Source organism: Canis lupus, chromosome 2 (genome assembly GCF_048164855.1).
Source record: "Canis lupus baileyi chromosome 2, mCanLup2.hap1, whole genome shotgun sequence".
Taxonomy (NCBI): Eukaryota; Metazoa; Chordata; class Mammalia; order Carnivora; family Canidae; genus Canis; species Canis lupus.
The window spans coordinates 66,324,049-66,351,200 of NC_132839.1; the positions used below are offsets into that span (position 1 = coordinate 66,324,049).

The 27,152-nt window shown below is 41.8% G+C and overlaps 1 protein-coding gene across 8 annotated transcripts in view; it reads right to left on the reverse strand.

Moving 5' to 3' along the window:
* The window catches only part of CC2D2A (coiled-coil and C2 domain containing 2A), a 136,496-nt gene that overhangs the window by 82,332 nt on the left and 27,012 nt on the right, over positions 1-27,152 (reverse strand). For all 8 annotated transcript variants that reach the window (XM_072805311.1, XM_072805293.1, XM_072805271.1 and 5 more), the window contains 7 exons: positions 25,167-25,255; positions 24,735-24,836; positions 15,700-15,801; positions 14,795-14,968; positions 9,866-10,037; positions 6,066-6,202; positions 5,319-5,450 (listed from right to left, as the gene is read on the reverse strand). In XM_072805311.1, the coding sequence (XP_072661412.1) occupies positions 5,319-5,450; positions 6,066-6,202; positions 9,866-10,037; positions 14,795-14,968; positions 15,700-15,801; positions 24,735-24,836; positions 25,167-25,255 (908 nt within the window). The remainder of the gene's footprint in view (positions 1-5,318; positions 5,451-6,065; positions 6,203-9,865; positions 10,038-14,794; positions 14,969-15,699; positions 15,802-24,734; positions 24,837-25,166; positions 25,256-27,152) is intronic.

Consider the following 27,152-nt stretch of genomic DNA (forward strand, 5'->3'; position numbering starts at 1 on the left):
CAGTGCTCAATCTCATGACCCTGAGATCATGACCTGAGCCAAAATCAAGAGTTGGTCGCTCAACTGACTGAGCCATCCAGCCACCCCCATGTTAGAAGTTTTTAATCTGCATATGGTCACTATGTGTCTTTTGATTACTCAGACTACAGAGATTAATTAAAAAATTTCCACCTCACAAAGACATGTACAGCTGAATATCATTCCTCAGACTTAACAGAAAATTCCTCTCTAATTGCTTTCCTCCTGTTGGTTCTTGCTTTGCCCTTCCTCTTGCCACGGGGTTCCAGAGTTATGAGATCACTCAGGGTGTGGCTCTCAGGTTCCATCTTGTACTCTTGGTATGAGTAAGAAATGTGGGTAGCACAGACCAATTTACCTGAAATGTTGCCCAGGACACCTATACTTCATTTCTCCTTCCCCAAATCTGCATTAGCCCATGTTCAAATGATTGCTGGTGGTCTCTGCCTTAGACTCTAGCTCACCAATGTAAAAAAAGCTTCCAGGACTCTAGTAGTCACTGGGCTAGACTGCTCGAAAGACCCCAACTCTCTTCCTATTAAGGAGAAAGACTCTCAGTTCCTTGTCTTCATTTTGGTTAAATTTATTGTCTTTTGCTATATACTGAGAACTATCATGAAAATAGTGGAAATAATTTATTCTAACAATAAATGATATTTATAGAACATATTATTTTAATGTTGAAATTGATTTGATTCTTCATTTTTCAATTGAAAACCAAAAACCAAAACTATCAGAGGTGATGCAAATGGATTACCTACTGATGTTCTCAGTGTGTGTGGAGGTGTATGCCAATGGAGAAAGAAATTTAAAAGCTATAGAGGGATGGCTGGGTGGCTCAGGCATTTGAGCAACTGACTTTTGTTTCTGTCTCAGGTCATGATCTTGGGATCATGGGATCAAGCCCCGAGTTGGGCTCCATGCTTAGTAGGGAGTCTGCTTTTCTCTCTTCTCTCTTCCTCTCCTCTGACCTGCTCATGCACTCTCTCTAAAATAAATAAATAAATCTTAAAAAATAAAATAAAAAATAAAAGATGTACAGAAATGAATAAACATCGGTGGGATTAAAACACAAGTTTCTATATTCGCCCTGGGAAAATATAGGAACAGAATTTATTCAGATTCAGAATAAAATTCTATTCAGAATCTATCCGGTCCAGAGCCTGCAGTAGAATCTGTGGCTGTTGTTCTGGTCCTCCCCGGGAAGCATTCTCATTCCCATCTTCTGGGCATACATGTCCTATTGACAGCTGATCAGTTTGTCCTTGGTATTGACAATGTGATTCTTGGAGGAAAAGATGGGATCCTTTCCCCCGGAGCTGTTAAGCTTAGATTACAAGGGTTGTACCTCCTAACACGTGAAGAATTCTGGCTTTTCTATAAGAGGAGGAAATGAAGCCTGTCAACATTCAAGGAGAACCAGAGAAAAGAGAGCTAGAGAGAGAGACTGGCAACATGGAGTCCCAGCCCCTAAGGTCCTGGTTCCCAAAGCCCTTCCTTCATTTTTATGATTTATCTTTAGCTCCTTCTCAGTTTTGTGGGCCACCAAGTTCTCTCTTACCTTAAGCTAGTTTGCACTTGATTCTGTCATTTGCAACCCAAAGAGTGCTGGCACATGCAGTGCTTATAACATAGTAGGTGACCAGTGCTCTATGAAACATTGGTGAGAATGGTGGAGGGGGAGTGGTAATTAACAAGGAGGTTGGAATCATGGTAAATTCCTCAAAATAGTAGGCAGTTTTCCAAAGGGGAGGCTCCTACACATATTCCTGGCCTCCCCGGAATGTCATGCCAACTTCTAATCACAGAATCTTCAACTTTTTAAAAAAGTAAACTCTATGCCCAACGTGGGGCTCAAACTCATGACCCTGACATCAAGAGTCACATGCTCTACTGACTGAGCCAGCCAGGTTCCCCTCACAGAATCTGTAACACATGACATTTCTGTCTACCCATACTAGGGACAATCTAAGGCCATGTTTGAATATTGCTACCTCTATATTCTCTAAGTTTAGGACAACTAAGAGTATAGTGGACTTTCAGTTAAGGATGGGAAGAATAAAAATAAAAGAAAGAAGGAAGGAAGGAATGAGGGAAAGATGCAAGGAAGGAAGGAACAGAGCGAAAGGAGGAAGGGAGGAAGGAGGGAGGTTGTTGGGATCGTTTTCAACAACCCTAACCCTACTTTACCGTCAGGATTAGGTGAACTGCATTTATATTGTTTATGTCTGATGTGCTAGGCCCTTGGCACTTTTATTTTTATTTTTTAAGTTTTGGAATGGTTCCTTCTTAAGAGGTATTTAAGTGCATTCTTTTTCATTTGATGTTTAACTTTGTTTTTTGAGCCATATTGACTTTCTTTTTGTATTTCTCCATTTTTAACAGTCTTAACAAAGGCCTTAATTTAGGAAAAATAGAATATTTCACTTTTAAACACTACTAATGGGGGATGGGTTTGGTCATTCCTGCTGGGTTAGCTTTGAGCCTGAGAGCTCTGAGTCATAAATTCACCATTAATGGCCCAGGGAATTGCCAACTCCCAACCCAGCACACTGACTTGGTTTTCCAACACTTGGATGCCAGGGTTAAATCAGAGCTCAGGAAATCCACTGCTCTGCAGTAGAGAGAGCTACAGAGAAGAATAACAAGGGCATCTCTTCTAGATACATTCAGCCAAGCTGAATCATTTTAATAACATTCAATTTGTACTTTGATTGAGGTGTCCCTATGTGCCAGCCTTCTGCTTGGTGCTAGGGTTAAAAGAAGAAGAAAACCCCATCTTTGCCTTAAGTCATTTTCAGGGTAGTGGGGGAGGGAAAGGGGAGATGCATTAATAAGCTATCAATGAAGCCATCTTGCCCATCCATCTCCTCCTGTGCTCCTGCATCAGGTCAAAACTCCCAGATGGAAGGTATGTTTGGACATAAGACTAAAAATATAGGCCATATGCACTTAACATTTTTTTCTTAAAGGCAAGTCTGTTACATGGAATAGTAGAAAAACATGGGTTTTGACACTGGACAGATCTGAATAAATACAGGAAAAGGTAAAAGTTAGTAATAAATAAAATTGTGAAAATATTAATCCAGAAAGAGATGCATTATGTTTTGAATCACTGGAAGGTTCCACAAACACATTCCCAAAATGACAGAGGTATTTGAGTCCACTGTGAATATAACAGGTAATGTGTAATGGGGGAGCACACAGGGGGAATAATTTAAACCTGTATCCTGCTCACACATTCCAACATATGCTGCATACTTTGCTATGTTCAAAGCCCAACCCTCCAAGAAATGACCTTGAAAGTCTCTAGTCTCTTCTCTAACTTCTTTTGCTCTACAACGCTGGACAGCCAGCGCCTCTGAGTGGGACGTTCTCCTTCTCTTCTTCCACATTTCTGCACACAAGATGGGGAGATCTCCCCTCTCATAGTTATTGGGAGAATGTCCCACCTTCATGGCTCCTTCCCTGGAGAGAAGGAAGAATGTGACTGGAGAGACAGCTGGAGCTTGAGAGCCATTGGTCTGGGTTCTCTGCTATCCCTTCTTCATTCCGGGTTCTCTGCTGTCCCTTCTTCGTTCTCTCCTGAGAGGCTGCTTACTGGCTGGGAGCGTAATTCAGGGGAGATGGAGCAGAAAGCCCATCTGGTCTTGGGTCTGGTGGCATTCTTCTGTCCAGTTTACCCTAAATGTCACTGATCTGCATCCCTCTCTGACCCCCATGCATTTCTCCACTAGCTCACAACTTCTGAAAAGACACAAGATTAATTGGCTCCCTTAATACCCAACTCAACATAGTATTTACTCTTCTATTTTCTCATTGCTATCCATAATTTAATGCCTCATATATCAGTGTTTGCTGCTGAAATGGATGAAAGGTGAAAGGAGACTGGTGTGTTACCAGCTATGTGCTCAAGGTGATGACTGTCTCCATCACCAATTATATCGAGTACCTGTCATGTAAACAACTAGATGACAAATCTCTCAGTGACTGTGACTTGGGCTTATTGTTTTGTGACCATCTAATCCCATGATCACATTTCCACACAAAGTAGCCACTCATTAATAGTTGTCTATAACAACAACACAATTCTAGAGAAATTCACAATTTAAAAAAAAGGGGGCGTACAGTTACATCATCATAATACTCACAATGATCCTCCGAGGTAGAGAAGATGATTCTTGTTCCTATTTTTCAATTAAGGAAATGGGCACAGAGGTAAAGGGATCCACCCCAAGTCACAAAGTAGGCGTTAGTAGGACAGTTCAGGTGTTCCAACTTGCACCTGCATCTTCCCTGTTGGTCACCCCGCTTTATAGGATGATTGTTAAATCTCCTCATTCTCTTTCACTTTATCCGTGGTGAAATATTACAAATATAAAATTACATGGGTTTCTGAAGGAGGTGATCTTTGCTTAGTTCAGGAAAGCAAGAGCAATATAATTAAGCACTAAGGCAGGATGCTTTGTCTGTTTACCACTACCCATAACTTGCTGAGTCTGTTCCAAGGATTTGAATGTACTATCTCTACCCATCTGCACAACTATCCTAGGAGGTAGGTGCTATTGTGATGTCCTCTTTACAGTTGAGGAAATTGCAACAAGGATAGATTAAGGGCCAAATTTGCCCAATGAGTGTTAGTGCCTGCACTCAAATCAGGTGGTTTGCCATCAGACCTTAGGAAAACACAGTAAAAAGGACTTGCAAGAATAGAAAATCCCCAGTTGGGAGCACCTGGGTGGCTTTGTTAGTTAAGTGGCCAACTCTTGATTTTGGCTCAGATCATGATCTTAGCGTTGTGAGATGGAGCCCTTGTGGCCTCCACGCTCAGTGAGGAGCCTGCTTGAGATTATTTCTTTCCTTTTCCCTCTGCCCCTCTCCCTGCTCCTGCACATACTCTGTTTATAAAAAGAAAATCTCCAGTTATATAATAAAGAGACAATGAGTAGGAAATAATCCTGTAGCATCTATGAGATGGCAGAGAAATAAAAAATAAGGCCAGCTAACTGGGATATGCAAAGAAAGTCACTGATTAGCTCTTTCTACCCGGGAACACGGTCCTTGGTTAAGAAAGGATTAGATGAGCATAGCAGATGCGCTCTTATATAATACACCTGCTGCGTGTTCTTTATGTGTAATGTAGTAAACTTAAAAAAAAAACAACCACCACCAAAGTAGAATGTTATGAATTTAGTACCCCAAGGTATTCAAAGAGCGAAGCACTTTCAAGCACATTCATGTATTAAAAATGGGAATAAAAGTCTACTTTTTGCTAAAAAACAATGGGGAGGTGGGCTCACCTTTTTATACAATGTTTCAAGTTCTGCCTTAATGTCTTGTTCCTGTGTCAACATTGGTGGTCTTGAAGGAAACCCCTTGGTGGGATTTGGCAGTGCTAGGATTCTCCCGTCATCTCCAAACCACTTTCTTCCCTGCAGATCAAGCAGAAGGAAGAACACCATCTTCTTTTAACTGGATAGAAAATGGTTACAGAATAAGCAACATTTGCAAGAAAATTCTGGGTTGACACACACATTTCATGCACCCTCTCCTGTCCTGATAGATCTTTAAAAGCCTTGTTTCCACTAGCAACTGAGTCTTCACTAATACCCCCCCCCACAATTAGTTTAAGATACAGTCCTTACTCCCCTCCAAAAAAAGCATTTTACAAAAAGCTTACAGGAGTACTTAAGAGAAAATGTACTTCCTATTCATTAAAAATTGGAGAAAAAAACCAGAGGGGGAAAACAATTGAAAACATTCTATCCGTGTACAAGTAAACATTTCTGTGAATTGAGAAAAAGTCGCCAACATCTGACTCAGCAGGAGAATCCCAAGCCCTGCCAACAGCAGATGGGTTTTGAGCAGGGGAGAGGGTGTGTGGTTTAAGGATCACCAAACGTACTGAAAGACAAATTAAAAAAGAAAAAAAAAAAAACTGAACCACTGTCTGTAGAGAGGAGGAAATGAGCACGAGGGTGTGGTGACTGTCTCCAATAGGGAGAGTCATCCATGGGCTTCAGGTGCCACAGGAGCTGCATGCTTACGGGGTCCTGCGTCAGCAGCCTGTTCTCCACGATGTTCTGACAGGTGCGAGGCACCTCTGGTCTTGCTCCAATATAAAGGCCTTCGTCTTCCAGAAATCTGGGCTGCACATTCTCAGGAAGCTTTTTATACGTGGGCACTAGATAATGCATAAATAAAGACAAGCAACATTGGTGCCAACCTACACATTTCAAATTGCAATTTGGTGAGCTAAAACAACCCCTGGAAACTTCACTTATCTTCTTGGAAGTTGCAAACACTCCGTATTAATTTCTAGAAGCAGAACCAAGGAAAAGAGGAATGTGTTCACTTGTCATATCATGCTGTAGAATCATGACATGATTCCACATCTTACTCACCAGGGTGGCATACTGGGGGGAGGGTGGTATTGAAATCAAAGGAGCTGCTGCACCTCTTACTGCCAGAACAAACCTGGGTGGGGCACTGCTTCGAACACTTTCCTTCTGTACAAAAGGGGTGATAACCTGTATTCTTGGAAGAATTTAATGAGATAAAGTATGAGAAGATGCTTTGGAAGTTAAAAAAGAGGATAAGTGAGAGCAGGAAGGGAAGCTTTTCTTGGTAGGCCCCCTGCATTTGCACTTACTCGAGAAGGCTGAGAGGGAAAGAGCTGGGGATGGGGGCCTGATGGCATGGCCGGTCCCAGTTTGTGGGGTAACCCTGAGCACTGTGGGATGGTGTGCAGGGCTGGGGTGGAGGGAGGGCCTTGAAGATCACCAGCAGCATGTGTTCTGGTGAAGAGGGTGGCCCACTGAAGGTTCCCCCGGAAGAGACCGAGTGGGTTTTCAGTTCTGGAAAGATCACTGGGCTTGCTTGGGTAGAGTAGGCCAGAGGAGAAATAAGAAGCAGCCAGGGGACCTGGGAGCGTCCAGAGGTAATTTGGGAATTCATGAGGAAAGGTGGAGAATCTCTTTTGTTTATAATTATCTCACTCTAAACCTCGCCGAATCCCTGAATCTGCTAATTTTCCTGCATGTGGCCATTTGGACATTCAGTTTTCCAAACTCACCCACAAAAAACAACTAATGTCAGCGTTCCTGGAAAAACCAACGTTGGAGTCAGGGTGGGGGGTTGGGGGCGGCGGGTGTAAACCATTGTTTTCCCTTTTCATCTGCTCCCCACCCTCCACTCACAGGGCTGTCACCAACCCTGCACCAACGCAGTGGTCTTCTAAGGTTTTCATGGAAATGTTTTTGAGCACTTGCTCACTCTGTGGACATTTACTGGTTGTGGACACACTATCATGCATACACAATTAAATCAGGAAAGGATGAGATTAAAAATATGTGCCAGTAGAAGCCTTGACATCTGCTTCCTGTATCCCAGGGGGGCGGACACGCTCTACTTTGGCAACCATTTGCCAAGCAGTGACAAGAACAGCATGAGTAACAGAAAGCACCAGTAACAGAAAGCATTATTACTTTTTTTTTTTTTTTTTTTTTTTGCATTATTACTTTTGATCCCCAGCCCTGTGCTGGTCACAGCACAGGTGCTTTGCTCCTGCGATTCTTCTCAGTGCTCAAAGGAAAAAGAAACGCCCAGAGTCATGTCGTAGGATCGTTTCATTTCCTCCTCTTTTCAGATGAGACTCTGAGAACGGAGGAGCTCGGAGGAGCTCGCTAGAGGTCATACCTCAGGGAGGAGGAGCTGGGGCAGGGTGGTTCCCCAACTCCTGTTTGCCAGGCCAGGGGTCGCCTCCCCAGAGGGCCTTCCCTTTACGCTTCTGCTTTTTCATCTGTAAACTGGGCATGAGAATGAACACTTCTCTAGCTCTGGTGTGGGGCCAAGTGAGCTGGTAACACATCAAGTGCTTAGAAAGAAAGCTGGTGGAAGAAGTACACAGAATGCATCTGATATTATTGTTACGGCCAAGTTGTAACCCTTGGGTGCTTTTCCCAGCTACCTATTGTATATTTTTATTTTTAAAAAGATTTTATTTATGCATTTGAGAAGGAGAGAGTGAGCATGAGCAGGGGGAGAGGCAGAGGGAGAGGAAGAAGCAGACTCTCCACTGGGCAGGGACCCTGATGCGGGGCTCGATCCCAGAGTCCTGGGATCATGACCTGAGCCTAAGGCAGACGCTTAACTGACTGAGCCACTCAGGTGTCCCCCAGCTACCTACTTTAGAAGGAAACTTGAGATGTCCAACAAATTCTAATACTTAGAACCAATACACGATTCAAGATGATCTATCAAAATGGAACAATAATTTATCCTTGGCTTGGCATTTAATTGGAACTCAGAACATGACAAATGAAAAGAAATCCAACTCCCAGGTAAAATGAGTGCACCCCTTCCCAGCCTGAGGGCGAGCCTGCCATTTTAAGTGTGAACTAACAGCTGACTAACTGGGGAGCTCCTTCAGGCACTCTCAGGAGGAAAGAACATTCCAGGGGAAAAAAGAGTATAGGGAAACCCAGGGCCAAAATGAAGCAAGAGGCAGCCAGTAGGAGTCAATCTGATGGCCCCTGCTCTAGAACCCCAATCCTTGTCCCCCAAGTGAGGAACCTCAGCCAACCTGCTTTGCACCTCCCTTAGAATTTCTGAAGTAATCATGAACTATTGCACGCTAGTGGGATGCCTGGTGGCTGGGGGCTCCCAGATAGTCTCAGGATGTTGCTGGCACCCAGGGGGAACCAGCCATGGAAGTAGAGTGTTGGGACTTTTGGCCACTGCTGCTTTCATCCCCACCTCTGGGAGAAAGAGAGGGACTAGAGAGTTCAGTAATCAACAATGGCAATGATTTGGTCTCTCATGTCTACATCAGAAGCCTCCAAACAAATCCTAACTGAAGGGGTTTGAGGAGCTTCCTGGTTGATGAACAGGTAGAGGCGCTGGGAGGATGGTGCCTCTGAAAGGGGGATGGAAGCTCCATACCCCTTCACATGACTTGCCCTATGACTCTCTTCATCTGTGTGCTCTCTCATACCCTAATTTAAAAAAAAAATATTTATGAATTTGAGAGCAAGAGAGTGAGCAGGGGGAGGGGCACAGGGAGAAGCAGACTCCTCACTGAGCAAGGAGCCCAACACAAGACTTGATCCTCGGACCCCGGGATCATGACCTGAGCTGAAGGCAGATGCTTAACCAACTGAGTCATCAGGCTCTCCCATACCCTTTATTATACGATAAACCAGTAAATATAAGTGTTCCTTTGAGTACTATGTGCTGTTGAACAAATTACCTAACCTGAGGAGGGGGTCATGGAACCCCTAATTTGTGGAAAAATCAAATAGAAGTATGGGTAACCTTGGGACCTGCTACTTGCGTGACTGGTGTCTAAGTAGAGGTAGTTTTGTGGGACTGAGTCCTTAATTTGTGGGGTCTGTGCAAACTCCAGGTAGGTTGTGTCAGAACTGAATTGTAGGATACCAGGCTGGTCCTGGAAAATTGGTTGGTGTAGGGAAAAAAACCCCAAACATCTGGTCACAGCAGCGTTGTAGTAGGGTTGAATGTAAGTAGAGGATGAAAGAGAGATTTTCCTTCTCATAGCCTGAATCTCAGAGTCTCTCCTGCTCTCTGCCCCGAGAGCTGGTCACTGATTTGATGAGGGGACACCCCATCTCATCCTTGTTTCTTGTGCTATTCTATCGGTGAGTGTTTGCTCAAAGGCATTTTCTCATGTTCTTTTTTTTTTTTAATCTGAAGAAATTTCTTGATTACTAACTCAGATTAGAAATTGGGATCTGCTATGGAAATTGGACTTCCTCAGACAGTAGCCGCAGTTCACGTGAAGGAAAAGTTGCCCATACTGAGCAGGAAGGCAAGAAAGAGCAAGTACCTGTCAGTCTACTGGGTACGAACAGGAGTTCTTTTTCCCTCTGCAGCCTAACGTGAACGCTTTCGTAATCTGCAGGTCTGACTGCCACAAAATCCTCCGCTGCGTGGTCCAAGCCCAGTAGAAAATCCTCGGCATCCTTAGCACTAAGCAGCTCTTCCTCATCCTGCATTACCTTAAACAGTAAGAAAACATCATGCTATGATTACTAGTTTACTTAGAAAAATAATGACATTAAACTCATTAAACAAGGTATCTTATAAGATAGTGTTCTATTTATTTATTTATTTATTTACTTATTTCTGAGAGACACACAGAGAGGCAGAGGCAGAAGCAGGCTTTCTGCAGAGAGTCTGATGTGGAACGCAATCCTGGGACCCTGGGATCACAACCTGAGCCAAAGGCAGATGCTCAACCACTGAGCCATCCAGGCAATCCCCTTTTTATATTTTTCTAAATAAAGCATAAGACTCGATGGCCTTTCTGTTTTGCAAGTGGGTTTTCTTTGTTTTTTACTTTTCCATATACTCGGAAAATGTCAAAATCAGAATGGGCTGAGGTCTGAAGAGTTGTGCTGGGTAAAGCAACTGAAATCTCAGCAACTCTGGCCTCCTTTGAGGGTGTGCATTTTTCCACATTTACTTAAAGTACTTGGGCTCAGAAGTTATGCAGTATGCTAACCTTCCCCTGGCATGGACCCCAGGGCAGGACACTGTGAGTACTGTCCACACGATGCTCAGGCTGCCTGGGTTTGCATCCCAGCTCCAACCCACACCACCTGCGTGATTTTGTGAAACTTATCTACCATTCTAATTCTTGTTTCTTTCAACTGTAAGATGGGGATATTAACAGAGCTCACCTCTTAGGGTTTTGTAAGGATAGAATTAATAGACACAGGTAAAAATTCTAAGCACTGGGACTGGAATCACAAATGCTAGCTTGTAGCATGTTAATTTGGAGTATTTTCTGAACTTTTTCTTCTTCTTTCTTCCTCTTCTCCATCTCCTACTTACTTATTTTTCTCCTTCCTTTTTTTCTTCTCCTCCTCATTTTTTTTTTTTTTTTAATTAAAGCCTGATGCCCATTTATGAGCAACAGCCTTTAAAATCCCATGGAGATTTGCTCAGATGGTAGCCTCACTACCTGCTTCTTAATATTTCCTCCCAAATAACCAAAACAATGAGAAGGGGAAGTAAATATACAAGGTAACCAAGCTCCCAGCACAACTTGAGTACACAAAATGCCAAAAACTTTGAAAAAGTAAAAAAAGTGTCCTAATTTCAGTGGGTGATTTTTCTCACTTGTGTCCCTTTTTGCTTTATGATGAGCAGAGATGGGCTGAGAAAAACTGCAGAGAAGACAGAAAAGGAGAGCTACACATGATCTAAAAGCTCTGCCAGAAAGGCTAAATCCACTTTGAGTATAAAAATACTGAAAAAAGGGTCTGAGCAGACAAGAGCATGGAGTATGGGGGAGGGGTTTCACAGGGGGCATGATTTCAAAGGGCGGTTTTAGGAACATGGACCTACCAGGGAAGAAACATGCCCAAGAGAGGAGGCTTTTGGAGAGAAGTGTCACAATTTCAGAAGCCTACAGATCTGTTGATAGCCCTGCCTTCCAAAAGTGGACCCCGGTTCTCCTCCCTTTCTGTATGCGCTGTACTTAGTGATGCAGGATAAGAGTGCAGTTATGTAGCTTCTGACTCTATGTCAGAAAGAGCACTGTGGCTTCCTCCCTGCTTTCTCTTGGAGCACTAGCTTTCGGGGAAATCTGTCACGTCATGAGGACACTCAAGCAGCTTCCTGGGGAGGTCTGAACCGAGGTCTCCGGCTAACACCCAGCGCTTGCTGGGCAGAGGAATAAGCCACGTTGGAGGCAAAACCTCCTGACCCAGTCAAGCTTTCAGATGATTGCATTCTTGGCTGCCTTGTCTGCAACCTCACGAGACATCCAGAGTCAGAGCAAGCTGAATATTGATTTGTGAAACAATTACTATTGAATAAACTTAAGTATTCCCACATTTCCATAAACCTAGGTAAAAAAATTACATTTTGACTTTGTTGCTTGTGCTTAGGTGTCATATCCAAAAACTCATTACCAGGACCCATGTCAAAGGGCTTTTTTTCCTGTGTATTTTTTTTTCCCCTAGGAGTTTCATGGTTTCAAGGTCTTACATTTAAGCCTTTGATCCATTTTGAGTTAATTTTTTTGTAAGTGGTGTAAGGTGGGGGTCTACTTTCATTCTTTTGCATGTGAGTATCCAGTTATCCCAGCACCATTTATTAAAGAGACGATCTTTTCTCCATTGGGTATTCTTAACTCCCTTGTCAAATATTAGTTGACCACATGTGCTTGGGTTTAGTTCTGGGCTCTTGATTCTGCTCCATTGGCCTATTTGTGGGTTTTTATGCCATTACCCTGCTGTTTTGATGACCAGCTTTATAGTATAGCTTGAAATCAAAGTTTGATGCCTCCTGCTTTGTTCTTCTTCTCAGGATTACTTTGGCTTTTGGGATCTTTAGTGGTTCCACATAAATTTTAGGAGTGTTTTTTCTACTTTTGTAAAATGTGTCATTGAAAACATTTATAGAGATTGCATGGAATCTACAGATGGCTTTTGACAGTATTGACATTTTAATATTAATTCTTCTGATCCATGAACATGGGATAACTTTACATTTATTTGTGTCTTCTCTGATTTCTTTTATCAGGATCCTACACTTTTCAGAGTACAGGTCTTTCACCACCTCAGGTAAATTTATTCCTAAGTATTTTATTGTTTTTGATACTGTTGTAAATGGGATCAATTTCTTTATTTCTTTTTCAGAAAATGTGTTGTTACTGTAAAGAAACATTACTAGTTTTTTTTTGTTTTTAAAGATTTTGCTTATTTATTTGAGAGAGAGAGAACATGGATGGGAGGGGAGAAGGAGAAGATGAGGGAGAAGCAGACTCTCTGCTGAGCAGGAAGCCCAATGTGGTGCTTAATTCCAGAACCCCAGGATCATGATCTGAGCTGAAGACAGATGCTTAACAAACTGAGCCACAAAGGCACCCCACACTACTGGTTTTTGTATGTTAATTTCGTATGCTTACAACTTTACTGAATTCATTGATTAGATATAATAATTTTTTGGTTGAGTCTTTAGGATTATCTCTATATAAAGTCATAGCATCTGCAAATAGAGATCATTTTTTTTTTCCAATTCAGATATCTTTAATTTCTTTTTCTTGCCTGATTTTTTTTTCTTTAAAGATTTTATTTATTTACTCATGAGAGACACACAGAGAGAGTCAGAGACACAGGCAGAGGGAGAAGCAGACTCCATGCAGGGAGCCCAATGTGGGACTCGATGCTGGGACTTGATCCCGGGACTCCAGGATCATGCCCTGGGCCAAAGGCAGGATCTAAACCACTGAGCCACCCGGGGGTCCCTTGCCTGGTTGCTATAGTTAAGACTTCTAGTATTATGTTGAAATAGGAGTGGTAAGAGTGGGCACCATTGTCTTGCTCCTGATCCTAGAGGAAAAGCTTTCAACCTTTAATTATTGAGTATGTTACCTGTGGGTTTGTCATAGATAGCCTTTATTATGTTGAACTATGTTCCTTCTATGCCTAAGAGTTTTTATCAAAAATACATATTGAATTTTGTCAAATTTGTTTTCTGTATCTATTAGAATTTCTTTCCTTTTTAAAAATTAAAAAAATATTAATTTCTTTTTTTTCAGTTGTATTGAGATATAATTGACATATCCACATCTTTTTCTTTCTTTTTTTTTTTTTTTTGAAGTAAACTCTACATTCAATATGGGGTTCAAATTCATGACTTTGTGATCAAGAGTTGCAAGTTTTACCTACTGAGCAAGTCAGGCTCTTTGAATTTCCTTCCTTTTTAATGCTGAATAATTTTCCATTGTATGTATATGCCACATTTTGTTTATCCATTTATCTGCTGATGGATACTTCGGTTGCTTTTACCTTTTGGCTATTGTGAATGCTTCTCTCAGCGTTAAGTATACAAGCATCTGAGTGCCTGCTTTCTATTCTTTTGGGTATATCCCCAGAAATGGAGTTGCTGGAACATAGTAATTCCATGTTTAAATATTTGAGGAATGACCAGACTGTTTTCAGAGCAGCTGCACCATTTTATATTGCCATCAGCAATGCACAAGGGTCTAGTTTCTCAACATTCTTGCCAGCAGTCGTTCTTTTCTTTCTTTCTTTTAGAAAAATAATAGCTATTCTAATTTGTGTAAAATTGTATCTCATTGTGGTTTTGATTTGCAGTTCTCTAATGATTAGTGATGTCAAGCGTATTTCATGTACTTATTGGCCATTTGTGTATCTTCTTTGCTGAGATGTCTATTCAAGTCCTTTCTCCATTTTTTTAATGGTATATTTTATTTTGTCTCATATGTGCCACACACAATTAGAGTCTGAGTCATAGCGCGGGTGTGGAATGGGGCACAAAAAGCTAATCACCTGTGAGGTTGTGGGGAAAGAGAGAGAGAGAGAGAGAGGGAGAGAGAGAGAGAGAGAGAGAGAGAGAGAGAGAAAGGCTTAATTTGCCTTGGAGGGGCAAACATTTTGCATATGAAATGAATGCTAATCATTGTCTGGAGTCCAGCAAGAAAAATCTGTAAGCTGCCTTGTTCTGCTTTTTTTCTTTTTCCATGAGAGAAAGGGACAGATTTAATCAAGGTCCTTATTACCCAAATTGTGGGGTAAAATCAAAGGCTACTGAAAGTAATGTGAATGTAGTATTCCCATGGCTTTCAACTAAAGCATGGATGAGCTGTTCTGTGTGGTGGTGGCAGGTTTGTCCTCAGCTGCTTTCTTTCTGGCAAAGATGTCATCATCATCATTGTCACCATCATGGTCATTAATGTCATCATCATCCCTCATCTCATTCCCATTGTAATATTAAATACCGTTTTGTGTTCTCCATGCACAGTTGGCTCTTCTTCCTCTCCTTCCTCCTCCTCTTGGTTAGTTTCATCTCTATTTCTGGTTTGTGATTTTTCCTCTGATTCCTCTGGTTCAGGATCATAGTTGAAAGTGAAGAAGTTATAGGCTTCTTCGGCAGAAGGGAAGCCAGGTGGAACCTAAGAAGCAGCGAACAAAAGAATTTCAGATTGTATAAGCTGAGGTGAGTGCCACACAGTTCACTCACAGCAGCTTGATGTTAATGGCATCAGGCACATTCTAGGCATCCTAAGCTTATTACCATTTTTTGAAGGTATGAGATTACTTGTCACAAACTTTAGCAAGCTCAATAGGCAATTGGTGGCTTCCTCTAATAAGTAACTTTAATGAGTTATGTTTTGATAAACCAGCAAACATTCTCAGAGGCACATAAATATATTTTTTCCAGCAGTAAAAGCTTTTGAAAAGATTATTAAAATACCAGAAAGTAATTCATTATTTTATAGACCAATGCTGAGATAGTTTAATTTAATTATGAGCAATCCAGGGGTCTTCTAATAAAAGATAAAAAGGCTTTTTTTGGTTTTGATTCTTCTTGATTGGTACCCCTTTTTTTCCCCATAATGAAAGTTGGTGCAACTTCAGAGCTGAACAGTCTAATTGCTAGCATTTCCTGCCCTTCCATGCAGTTCCTGTCACCCAGTCAGGCAGTATTCTAATCTCTCCTGCTGGATCCTAGCATTTTAAAGGTAGAAATCAGTTCTCATACTTTTTTCTTGTAGGCTTCATGGCAACAAGACTCAGGGTATGTATACAGGCATCTCTCATTGGATATTTTTGAAAAACACAAACAAACTAACAAAAAACATGATTTAAAGCATGCATGATTCAGAAAGACAAGATTTCTCACCGGGGGTTTAGACTTGATTTTTTGTGCAGAATCACGGAACTTTACTCTTGAGTAGCTTTGGGAATCGTCTTCTTGTTTAGTCCTTTGTACCTTTTCACCTGGCTATATGAGTGGAAAAAAGGATAGACTGAACCTTTATTTATTATTTAAGAAATGGATTTATTTATTTATTTATTTATTTATTTATTTATTATTTATTTATATTTATGAGAGAGAGAGAGAGAGCTCGCACCAGTGAGGGGAGGAGCAGAGGGAGAGGGACAAGCAACACCATACTGAGCGTGGAGCCTGATGTGGGGCTTGATCTCATGACCCTGAGATCATGATCTGAGCCAAAATCAAGAGTTGGATACTCATTGGACTGACCCATCCAGTTGCTCCAGGATATATATAGAACATTTAAATCAAGAAACTAAAGATATTTCAAAACAAGCATTAACTCTTGAAGGGGAAACCCTGTGACCATTGATGAAGACCACCATTCCTAAGCAATGAAATAACTTACAAATGTCAAATATATTTGAAGATTAAGGTTGCTGAGTATCTTCTCACTCAGCTCTGTCTCTCTCAAGACTGAACAAATATAAAATTTTATACTCAAAAGACCCTAAAATGACAAATGCTATTTCTTCTACAGATCTATAGATTATCTAGTTCACAGAGGACCATTTCCAAACAACCTATGAAGAAAAGCATCAGTAGTGCCCGGATGTAAATAAATCTGACATACATGCTCCAGGGCACATGGCCTGTCCTCATGAGCCCCTGGACCTGCTGTCCCCCTGGAAGCCAAGTTCTATGATACCTCAGTTTGCTAATTTTTTTTTTTTTTAAGATTTTATTTATTTATTCATGACAGACACACACACACACACACACACAGAGGGAGAAGGTAGAGGTAGAAGCAGGCTCCATGCAGGGAGCCCGATGTGGGATTCAATCCCGAGTCTCCAGGATCATGCCCTGGGCCTACGGCAGGTGCTAAACCACTGAGCCACCCAGGGATCCCTGCTAATTCTTAATATGGGGATTCCCTTTATCCTGTGATGGCCAATCCACGAAGGGTTGTTCCCACTTTATCCTCATCTTTGCTTCTTCTTCTTCTTCTTCTTTTTTTTAAAGATCTTATATTTATTCATGAGAGACACAGAGAGAGAGGCAGAGACATAGGCAGAGGGAGAAGCAGGCTTCCTGTGGGGAGCTTGATGCAGGACTTGATCCTAGTACCCTGGGATCACTCCCTGAGTCGAAGGCAGATGCTCAACCACTGAGCCACCCGTGTCCCTCCTCATCTCTGCTTCTAATCCACCCCTTACAGAACCTGGCTACTCCTCCTTTTCTACCCAGCACAATCCAAATACCAAGCCTTCCTTTTGACTGATTCTAAGCCATTCCAATAATATATCTAGATATTCATAATAGGAAAGGACAAACGTATTCTACATATGATGGAAACTTTGTTATTATCATCTGGACTGAGACTTGTGTCACAGCATGGAATAATTTTCATCAGGGCAAATGGAATGTTTCATCAGGGCACTGGGTTCCTTTCACATATCCTTCTCAAGTCCTACCTGTTTTTCCAGATCATGTAAAGCTACTTCTTTTCTCAGACTCCTCCATCCTAAAATGAAATCTCTTTTCTAGAATCTTATTGTCTGAGGTATATTAGGTGTTGTTCTGTAGAGCTTGGTAATCAAATCACAGGCTCTGAAGGCTGACCACCTGGCTTTGTTTTTTTTTTTTTTTTTTTTTTTTGAAGATTTTATTTATTTATTCATGAGAGACACGCACAGAGAGAGAGAGGCAGAGACACAAGCAGAGAGAGAAGCAGGCTCCATGCAGGGAGCCCGATACGGGACTTGATGCCGGGACTCCAGGATCACGCCCTGGGCTGAAGGCAGGGGCTAAACCGCTGAGTCACCCAGGGATCCCCTGACCACCTGGCTTTGAATCCCAGATTCATCACATACAGCTGAGATCACTTTTTTTTTTTTTTTAAGATTTTATTTATTCATGAGAGACACACAGAGAGGCAGAGATATAGGCAGAGGGAGGAGAAGCAGACTCCATGCAGGAGGCCGATGTAGGACTCAATCCCAGAACCTGGGGATCATGTCCTGAGCTGAAGGCAGACACTCAACTGCTGAGCCACCCAGGAGTCCCATTGACCACTTGTTTTGAGGATCAAGTAAGGCAATGAACCTAAAATATGCCCATTTTTACCGCTCAATCATGATGGGTCACATTCTTATCACATTCTTAATTTTCCTCTTACATGTCTTTTATCTCTCAGCTTTGTATGTAAACTATATTTTATTTAGTCTGCCAGAAACTAAAGCCTGAAGCAAGGATTTTTCATGCCTTATTTGTGTGGCTTGAAAGGAGTTGGGAACTGGGGAGAAAGAAACCGAAGGGGAAGACAGTTCTGATGAATGTTACCAAGCTGGCTAATAATAGTCTGATAATTAGGACTTGATCCTGCGGTAGCCCCAGGAGAATGCTTCTCAGAATTGCCTGCCTAGGACCCAGAAGAGGGGTGTTTGTCTCATGCCTTCTGTTCACAGCAAGAATTGCCCCAGGCTCCTGGCTTTGCTGGTTTTGTGTAAATCTCATAATGGCTAACTGTGTTTCCAAAGGCCAGTGATGAGAGCTTGAGATACTTGGAACAACTAAAACAAGGTGCTATGAAATTTCATCTATATGCAGCTGATGGCCAGCATGGCCAGAAGAAAAACCAGGGTATCAGTTGGGTGTAATTTGTCATAATATCAAGAGAATATATGCTGTTCCCATTTATGTAAAATTCAATGCTTTTCCTTTGTTCCCTCATTTCATAGTATTTTTTTTTTTTTTTAAATTAAGAGAGAGGGCACAAGTGAGAATGGCAAAGGGAGAGGGAAAGAGAATCTTAAGTAGACTCTGTGCTGAGCATGGAGCCTGATACAGGGCTTGATCTTATGACCCTGAGATCACGATCTGAACTAAACCAAGAGTCAGAGGCTTAATCAACTGTGCCACCCAGGTGCCCCATTGCAGTATTACGTAAGGTTAAATAGTTATGTACCAACTCATACAGAATTTGAAGCTGTGCTAAATAATGAATTCCACACGGCAATGAAAAGTAAGGAGTTGTTTGCCTTGGTAAATTCCAGAATTTCAAATGTTTTGATGAGGAAAGAAGAATAATGTTACTTAGTATAAGAATAAATTATCTTAAAATATTAGAGTAGAATAAAGATCAGATTCCAGTGCTTGCTCAGAAGCTTTCCCAAAGCTCTGCCAAGTCTGATCCTCTTATGAAATGGCTAAATGTTTCTCACATGTTGTTGAAGATGCCATCTTGCTCCTGTCTGCCTCAGAATCCCCCACCTCCTACAGCCCATGGGACAGACTGGTGGGTTTGAAAATATGGAAAAAAAGCCAAGAGGGCAACCGATGAGAGAGGAAGGAAGTTTGGCTTTGCACAGGCAAGCCTTTGTTTTCACCTTACCTTTGTGAGGATGGTAACAATCAAACACAAGATCCAACAGAAAGTCTAACACTGGTAATTTAGGAAAGAAAATCAGTATAGGTTACATTTTGGGTGGTCAAATACGTGTATATGGATGGTTTATTGTTTTAATCATTTTGTTTCTTCCTGTGACTTTTTATACCTGCCTGACTCAAAGGATATTACATTCACACAATATAATTTCATTGACATGTTTCATTGCAGTAGTGATGGCTTTATTACAATATTTATGAACCTGATATAAAAGTTCATTATTTAATTTTTATCTAAATCCAAAAATAAATTTAAATGCAATTATATTATGATTATATTATATTAGTACATTTAAGGCCATTAAATATACTTAAAATGACTGAGTGGGTGGAATTAAATTTTAAAGAACTATTATCTATAACACATTTGTACAATCTTAAAGTAATAGGTACATTTTTTTAAAGATTTTATTTATTTATTTGACAGAGGGAGAGAGAGAGCAGAAGCAGGAGGAGCAGCAGGCACAGGGAGAGGGAGAAGCAGGCTCCCCATGGAGCAGGAAGCCCCATGCGAGATCCCAGGACCTCGGGATCATGACCTGAGCCGAGGGAAGACACTTACTTAACCGACTGAACCACCCGGGTGCCCCAGTAACAGGTACATTCAATTCAATTCAGCAAACACTGAGTGCCTGTCACCATATGTCCATGTGTCTAGCTAGGCATTCTTTCTTATCCTTGGATTTATTTTATTTATTGTAAGAATGCTTGATACTCCTCTTCTAACTTGAGTAAACATTCTCGAGTCTCACTATAGCATAAATACAAAATATAGTAGTTCTAGCCTGAATCTTCTCTTCTAAACTATTATTCAATATTTTTAATTCTGGGGTGCCTGGGTGGCTCAGTCAGTTGGGTGTCTGCCTTTGGCTTGGGTCATGATTCCAAGGTCCTGGGATTGAGCCCCACGTCAGTCTCCCTGTTTGGTCGGGAGCCTGCTTCTCTCTCTTCTACTCCCCTTGCTTGTTTGTGTACTGCCTCTCTCTTTCAAATAAATAAATAAAAAGTCTTAAAAAAAATGAATGTCTTAAAAATATTTTTAATTCCCTAAAAGGCAATCTAATTTGGAGTGTCTTGCAGACACCTCAAATTTTTATATATTCTTGATACTAGTCAAGATATTAATCAAGATATATGATTTATAAATAATTTTTCTCATTCTGTGTGTTGTCTTTTCCCTTTCTTAATGGTTTCCTTCAAAGCACAAAAGTTTTTAATTTTGATGAAGTTCAGTGTATCTATTTATTCTTTTGCTGATTGTGCTTTTGAAATCGTAGCTAAGAAACCGTTGCCTGAGTTGAGACACCTCAGATTTTATATAACCTAATCTCATGACTGCAGTCAAGTGCCCTTTTTTGTGGGTTCCCAATGGTTCCCAGCACAGATTTCGAACACCTTGTACTGCCATTACCTGTTAATAGTTCATTGTGTGCTGAGAGCCCATTTGACCCGGGCCAGGAAGGAGTCTGCTGCAGATGCTAGCTGGGCAAAATGTAGAATGTGTCAAAGGATCAGGTCTTAGAGAACTTGGGACAGTGAATCAGGCCCACAAGCAGAGGAATAATTCCGGTCTTATTTAGTGGAGGTCAAATATTCAAGCGTTCTGTTATTTTCACTCTGATGTTTTCATGTTTTTAGAGATTTGTGTTTTGCTTTGTTTCCATCAAGGGGGGTGTCTGCTGAGTATAAAATGAAAAGAAATGCAAACGAGAATAATCAGAGGTTGGTGTTGGTGAAGTTAGATTACTGATGAAGGTATTCCCAACTGATTTCTCCTTTTTCCTCTTACTCTACAGCTTCTAACAATAGCTAACACTTACACAGAGAGAGCTTACCGTGTGCCAGGCATGTTGAAAATGCTGTAACATTTATGAATCTATTTAATCCTTAAACAATATTTAGAATTAGGTTCTAGCAGTATCACTTTTTACAGTGGTGAGAAGTGGGGTCCAGGGAGGAGATAAATTAACATGATCAAAGTCACACAGCTGGTGAGTGAGGTTGCCAACATTTAATGCTGGGTAGCTGGGGTCCAGCATCTGGGCTTTTCTTGTTCTACATTCTTTGCTCAATAAGATATAAATGGACAACTTTTTCGATATTCCTTCTAGGTTGAGGCATATACATCAAGAAATATGCCTTGTGGGTAGCCTGGGTGGCTCAGCGGTTTAGTGCCGGCTTCGGCCCAGGACATGATCCTGGAGACCTGGGATCGAGTCCTGTGTTGGGCTTTCTGCATGGAGCCTGCTTCTCCCTCTGCCTGTGTCTCTGCCTCTCTCTCCCTCTCTCTCACTGTGTGTCTCTCATGACTAAATAAATAAAAATGTTTTTTAAAAAAAGAAATATGCTTTGTGAGATGTGCTGTTAAACACTTGAGATCAGGTCTAAAAAAAGGCAGCTGAGTCAATTGTTAATGTAACTTGGCTATTTTGAACCCTTGTCCATGATATCATTGGAACCCAACACTGGAAGGAGAAAGAAACTGTGGAACCAGTCTGTCTGTCACAACTTCATAGGAAAAGGAGCTATTCATTCCTTCCATGTTAGCCTGTGCTGTCAGGGAGGGCCACCAGACATGGAGGTCATTAAGACATGAGCTCCATCCCCTGCCCACTCAGTTTTACTCTTCCCCTTCATAAGTTATATAGTCTCTGCAGGCCAAATCAGACTTTAAAAGGCATTATCATGATTAACCTGAATCTAAAGAAATATAAAATACAATGAAATTGAATATTGAAGTTGTTTCATTTTCCAGGCCAAAATTTGCAAGCCTGATGCCTTTTGATCTTCCCTGCAATTGGCTAAGGTAAACACGAATATCTATCTCATTCAGTGTGCCTTAGAAGTGATTTTTCTTTAACAGGACTTTGTGTGTGTGTGTGTGTGTGTGTGTGTATGTGTGTGTAGAACTAAAATCATCCAGTATTGTTATGGTGCTAGGGCAAAAGCAATTTTGCATATCCCTTCCACATTGTTCACTAAAATTCACTTTGACAAGCTTTTGGGATAATCAAGGAGAAAAAACCAAAGGGAGGTGTTTTTAAAAAGCCAATAGAATGGAAGGTGAGTTACAGCCCAGGTCTGAGAGCCCCTGGATTAGCCAAGTGAAGACTGAGAGCTTTAGCCTTGTCCCACTCCTGGAAGTGACCTTGATGCTACATTTTGTCTGAAGTTACAACATCTTATCTCTCCTCTGTTCTAGTTCTCCTTTCCTATCATTTCCATGTTCCTTATTGTTCTTCATTTTATTTCTTAAAATATTTTAAGATATAACTTTTCTATGGTAAATGAAACTTAAATTAACCCCAAAACTTATATGAAGTAACCACTAACTAATTCCCTTTCATTTTAGAAAATTTAATATTGTAGCCCGTCACTACATTACATATGCTGATTTATAACGGTATACCTCTGGGCTTCCTTCCATGTTCTGGTTTGATAGCCCATGGCTTGCAAATTGTCTTTTTGGTGTAAGCACAATAAACTTTTACTAATAATACTTCAGGGGAAAAAGCTTTTCTGAAAAAAAAAAAAAAAAAAAAAGGGCGAGGCAAGGCAGTTGATGTTTGCCTCATGTTGTTTTGCAAATGGGCCATGTATGCAAGTAGAAGGCAAGGAGAGTCCGAAGAGAAGTAAACCATTCTAAGATTGCTAGATGGCAGTTTTCATAAGCAAGGGAACTTATGAGGCATGTCTTGGGTGGCTGCAAGATGAGTAAATCCCCGCACCTGCCTGTCAAATCTCAGAAGTTTATACAGAGGTCCTGACTAGGTTCAGCCAAGTACACCAGGCAGATGGTCAACACCACATTTCTATCTCAAGGCTGTATCCCTAGGGCAGCTTCTGGGAGTGGGAAAGGCAAGTGGTATACACATTTCCAGGACAGGGGAGGGGGTAGGGGCCTCCAATTACGTGGGTCCAGCTCGCAGGTCAACCAGCGGTCACGTCTTTTTGATGACCTCTTCCAACACCTCAAATCCATAGAATGGCTCTTAGGGGATATGGAATATAACAGATATAAGTCAAAGTCCTGCTCACAAAAAGCAATAAGTACTCTATAAGCCAAGGGAATATATTTTTACTTTTACAACTTGAAGCTTTATTAGGAATCTCGTATTCATGGCTCATAGACAAGTGAGAGCTGCCATGATTTTGTGAAATGATTATCAATCAGAAAGTATAGACAGGCTCAGATAGAAGAGACCAAACCATCCTATCACTTGGCGCATCTGACCGGATGCCGGGATTCATACTCTGAACAACACAACTGAAGTGTTTGTGTCAGGCTGATGGGATTTTAGGTAGTTTTTCTTTATTTTCCAATATTTTAAAATTTTGGCTCTTACAACGAAGAAAATAAATGGAATCAAAGAAAAATAAATGTCTCCTCAGCAGAATGGAGCAACAAACTGTCATAATGCTATTTCATCAGACCCATGGAGTGTTCCTATTAAAGAACCATGGGCCATGACACACGTAACTTTCCTTGTAATCATGCAATCTTTGGCTTGTTTGGGATGAATATAGGCAAAATTTTATAACATCCCATCACAGAAAAAGAGAAGGCACCCTCTAAGCAATCAGTGGTCTTTCCACAGAAACTCCTTCACATCTGTACTTCTCTGTCTCAAGAGTGAAAACCAACCCAAACCATCACCATCAACAATAAATAAGTGGATTAGACTTGCAAACACTTCACTGATGTTCTTTTCTTCCTTCTTCTACCCTCTTATAGGCTTGTTCTTCATCTATACCCCTAACAAGACTTTCTGTCTTTCACTTCCTGTCCTCCTTGTGGGCCTCAATGGTCAACTTTTCTCTAAGTGTCAAGACCTCACTCATGCAGTCTTCTTTCTGTCAGGAAACAAAGTCTGCTCAACACTTCAAAACTCACTGCAGTAAAAATGCTTCCTAAACCCATTCCTCCGGGCCTGGTCCCTTCCTTTGTATGTGTTTCTAGAGGCACATTGAGACGCCCCACCAGCACCTCAGATTTAAACAAAAATCACTCTAATACATTTCAACCACCTCCCCATCCACCGAGGCCCTTTGTGTGACATTCAAGGCCCCACCATCCCACTCTGCTTTCCTCTCTCCGCTTCCCAGCAAGATCCATAGGTCCAGCAACACTGACCCATGAGACAAACTGGGAATGAGAAAAAGCTGGAATCAGACCCCAACTCCTCTGCATGCATGCCCTGTGATCTGAGGATGGCCCTGTGGCTGCTCTGAACTTCAATTTGTTTATCTGTCAAATGTGAACGAAAACAATAGAACCCACCCCATCGAGGTACTGGGATAATGACATATGAGAACATGGGAGGAACGCCTGGCAAACACCTGGCACTGAGCAGGACTCTATAAACAGTAGCTACGATGATTATTGATAAGCATTGAATGCCTCCTCTGTTCACAGCTCTGGTCTGCTGGAAATGTTAAATTCTGCTTCATGGTCTTTGATTGCAAAGTAGAGAAGGCCTGTTTCTTACCTCTGTGCCAAATTCAGTCTCCAATTCTTTCTTGCTGGGACTTTGTAAGCGCCTGGGCCGAGTGGTGGGGATTTCCTGCAGCAACGTGCTTTCTGCTTTGGACTGCAAAGTCAGAGAATTACTGCTGGGTAGCGTCAGTGATGCCACAAAAAGCTCATTCACCATCTTGGTAGAAAATAATCAATAAAAACTATATGCTGCACTTCTTCTAGAGAAGAGCAAGTGAAATGGTTAAGAAAAACGACACTGAATACTTCTCAAGCATAATTTTCCACCTGTGTCAATGTTAAATACTATATTAATATTTAAAACAAGAAAGACAAATTTAATGGCATTTGAATCCATGCAGTTTTGAGCAAACAGAGCATTCTAGACGAGATCTGAAGAGCTGCAATCAGTACTGAGCAAAATATTCATGTGGTTTTTCCTCACCCTTGCAGCTTGTAATTTCTCCCTCATGCGTTCCCTCATGGAAAATTCTGCAAAGCCTGTCCTGGAAGCTGAAGGAATTGGAGGTAAGCCTAAGAAAACACAGGAAAGTTACTTTAAAACAACATTTTTTTTTCCAAAGGGAAGATTAGATTAAAAAATAACACGAGAATGTAATTTTGTTTTGCAAATTTAGAACTTTACATAAGCAAACATGAGATAATGCTGACAACCATCCATTTGACGTAATAAGTGCATGTCTTGGCTTTTTTGCAATTGACGGGGGGAACCTGGGTCCTGCCAGGAGTGCCACATTGACTTAACCAAGAATGAAACGAATGACATTCGACTATTCAAGGCACAGACACTCCAATTCAAGTACCATTGGGAAGAGACTTTCAAATTTGTTGAATGGAGAAACAGGCTTGTAGGTGAAGGGGTGGCTAATGAGTTCAGGGTTCAGCTTTCAACAGCGATGATCACTTCAATCAGAGAAACCTTCCTATAGGCTCAAGCCATTGCCATAGGCTAAATAAATCATAGGCACAGCATGTATTTTTGAACATATTATTAAATATATATGTAAATCTCATGAACTGTTGTGAAGCTAGTAGGTGCTGGGCACTAGGATATACGCTTTGAATGTATCCCTGCAGGGAGGACACAGTTGTTACTATCACCAGGGATCTTGAAGACCAAGACTCTGAGGTCCCTGGAGTAAGTGACTGGCTCTCCGATTGCATACCTGGGATGTGTAATATTCGAGACTGTTCCTGTTTCTCTTATTCCTAATGCTCTAAACCAAAGTCAGAGAATTACTGCTGGGTAGCGTCAGTGATGCCACTGGGAGGAACGTTACTATGCTTGGAGCAGTGATGCCACTGGGAGGAATGTTACTATGCTTGGAGCAGAAGGGCTGAAATGGTGTGGAGTAGGATGTAAACTGGCAGGAGGAGTTTGGGATCAAATTATGGGGAGCCTCTGATGTTACACTGAGGAGCCTGGAACATATTCTCCAAGCAGTGGGGGAGTCCTGAGATTGCAGGTAAGAGGTGGGTGGGTGGAGAGAAGAAGGCACCAGAGACCCCAGCTCGGATGTCCCAGTGAGTCAGTGGGAGCAACCACACAGAGGCCACAAGGAGGGAAGGATAACAGGACCCAGTGACCAAGGGGAGGTCATGCGGTTCTCACAGCAGCACATCTTCCCGGCACTTGTTAGGTGTGCAGGTCCTCAGGCCAGGCCCAGACCTACTGACCCAGAGGCTGGAGGTGCAGCTTAGCAATCTGTGTGTGTGTATGGGAGGACCCCTGCTTTGAGAAAGAAGGAGGAAGTGCTGATGGCTGAGCTTTGACTTATTGACACTCATGGGCCTTATTTGGCAACAAGATGCCTCTGAGGTGCTGGCAGGATGTGAAAATGTGTGCTTGTCCAGCACCAGGGGCTCAGGGGCTCTGGGCGAGGCCCAGACCTAGGGGTAAAGACTAAGGAAGCATGTCTGCCTTGGCGGCTGCTGGCATCTCAAGAAAGCCTTTTCCTAGGCAGAGCATGCAGGAAGAAGTGTTTCTGACACCTGTGGCCATCAGCACTGTACATGGGAGAAAGGCTGGCAAGTGCAAGAAAAGGCAAGAGAAGGTATTCTATTGGACGAAGGAACAGCAGTGGGAAGAAGGAGAAGGAGAGATGGCCAGCAAAGGCCTCTGCTAGCAACAGGTTTGCAGCTCCCTCAGTGCCAGCTTCGTGCAGAAGAGAGGAGGGTCATGGGTTTCAAAGCTTATTTCTGCACCCTGGCACTCAGTTTCTTCGGTTGTGTGATAGAAAGACAGAAAATTCTACTTCCATCAGGCTCCAAACATGGCACTCATTCAGTGCCTGTAAGGAGGCAGGAAATAGTTTCAGTAAAGATTGTGGTCTTGCATGTGTGGGTTGAGGTTCAAGTTCTTTTTTTTTTTTTTTTTTAGGTTCAAGTTCTTAAGAGAATCTCTGTCAGT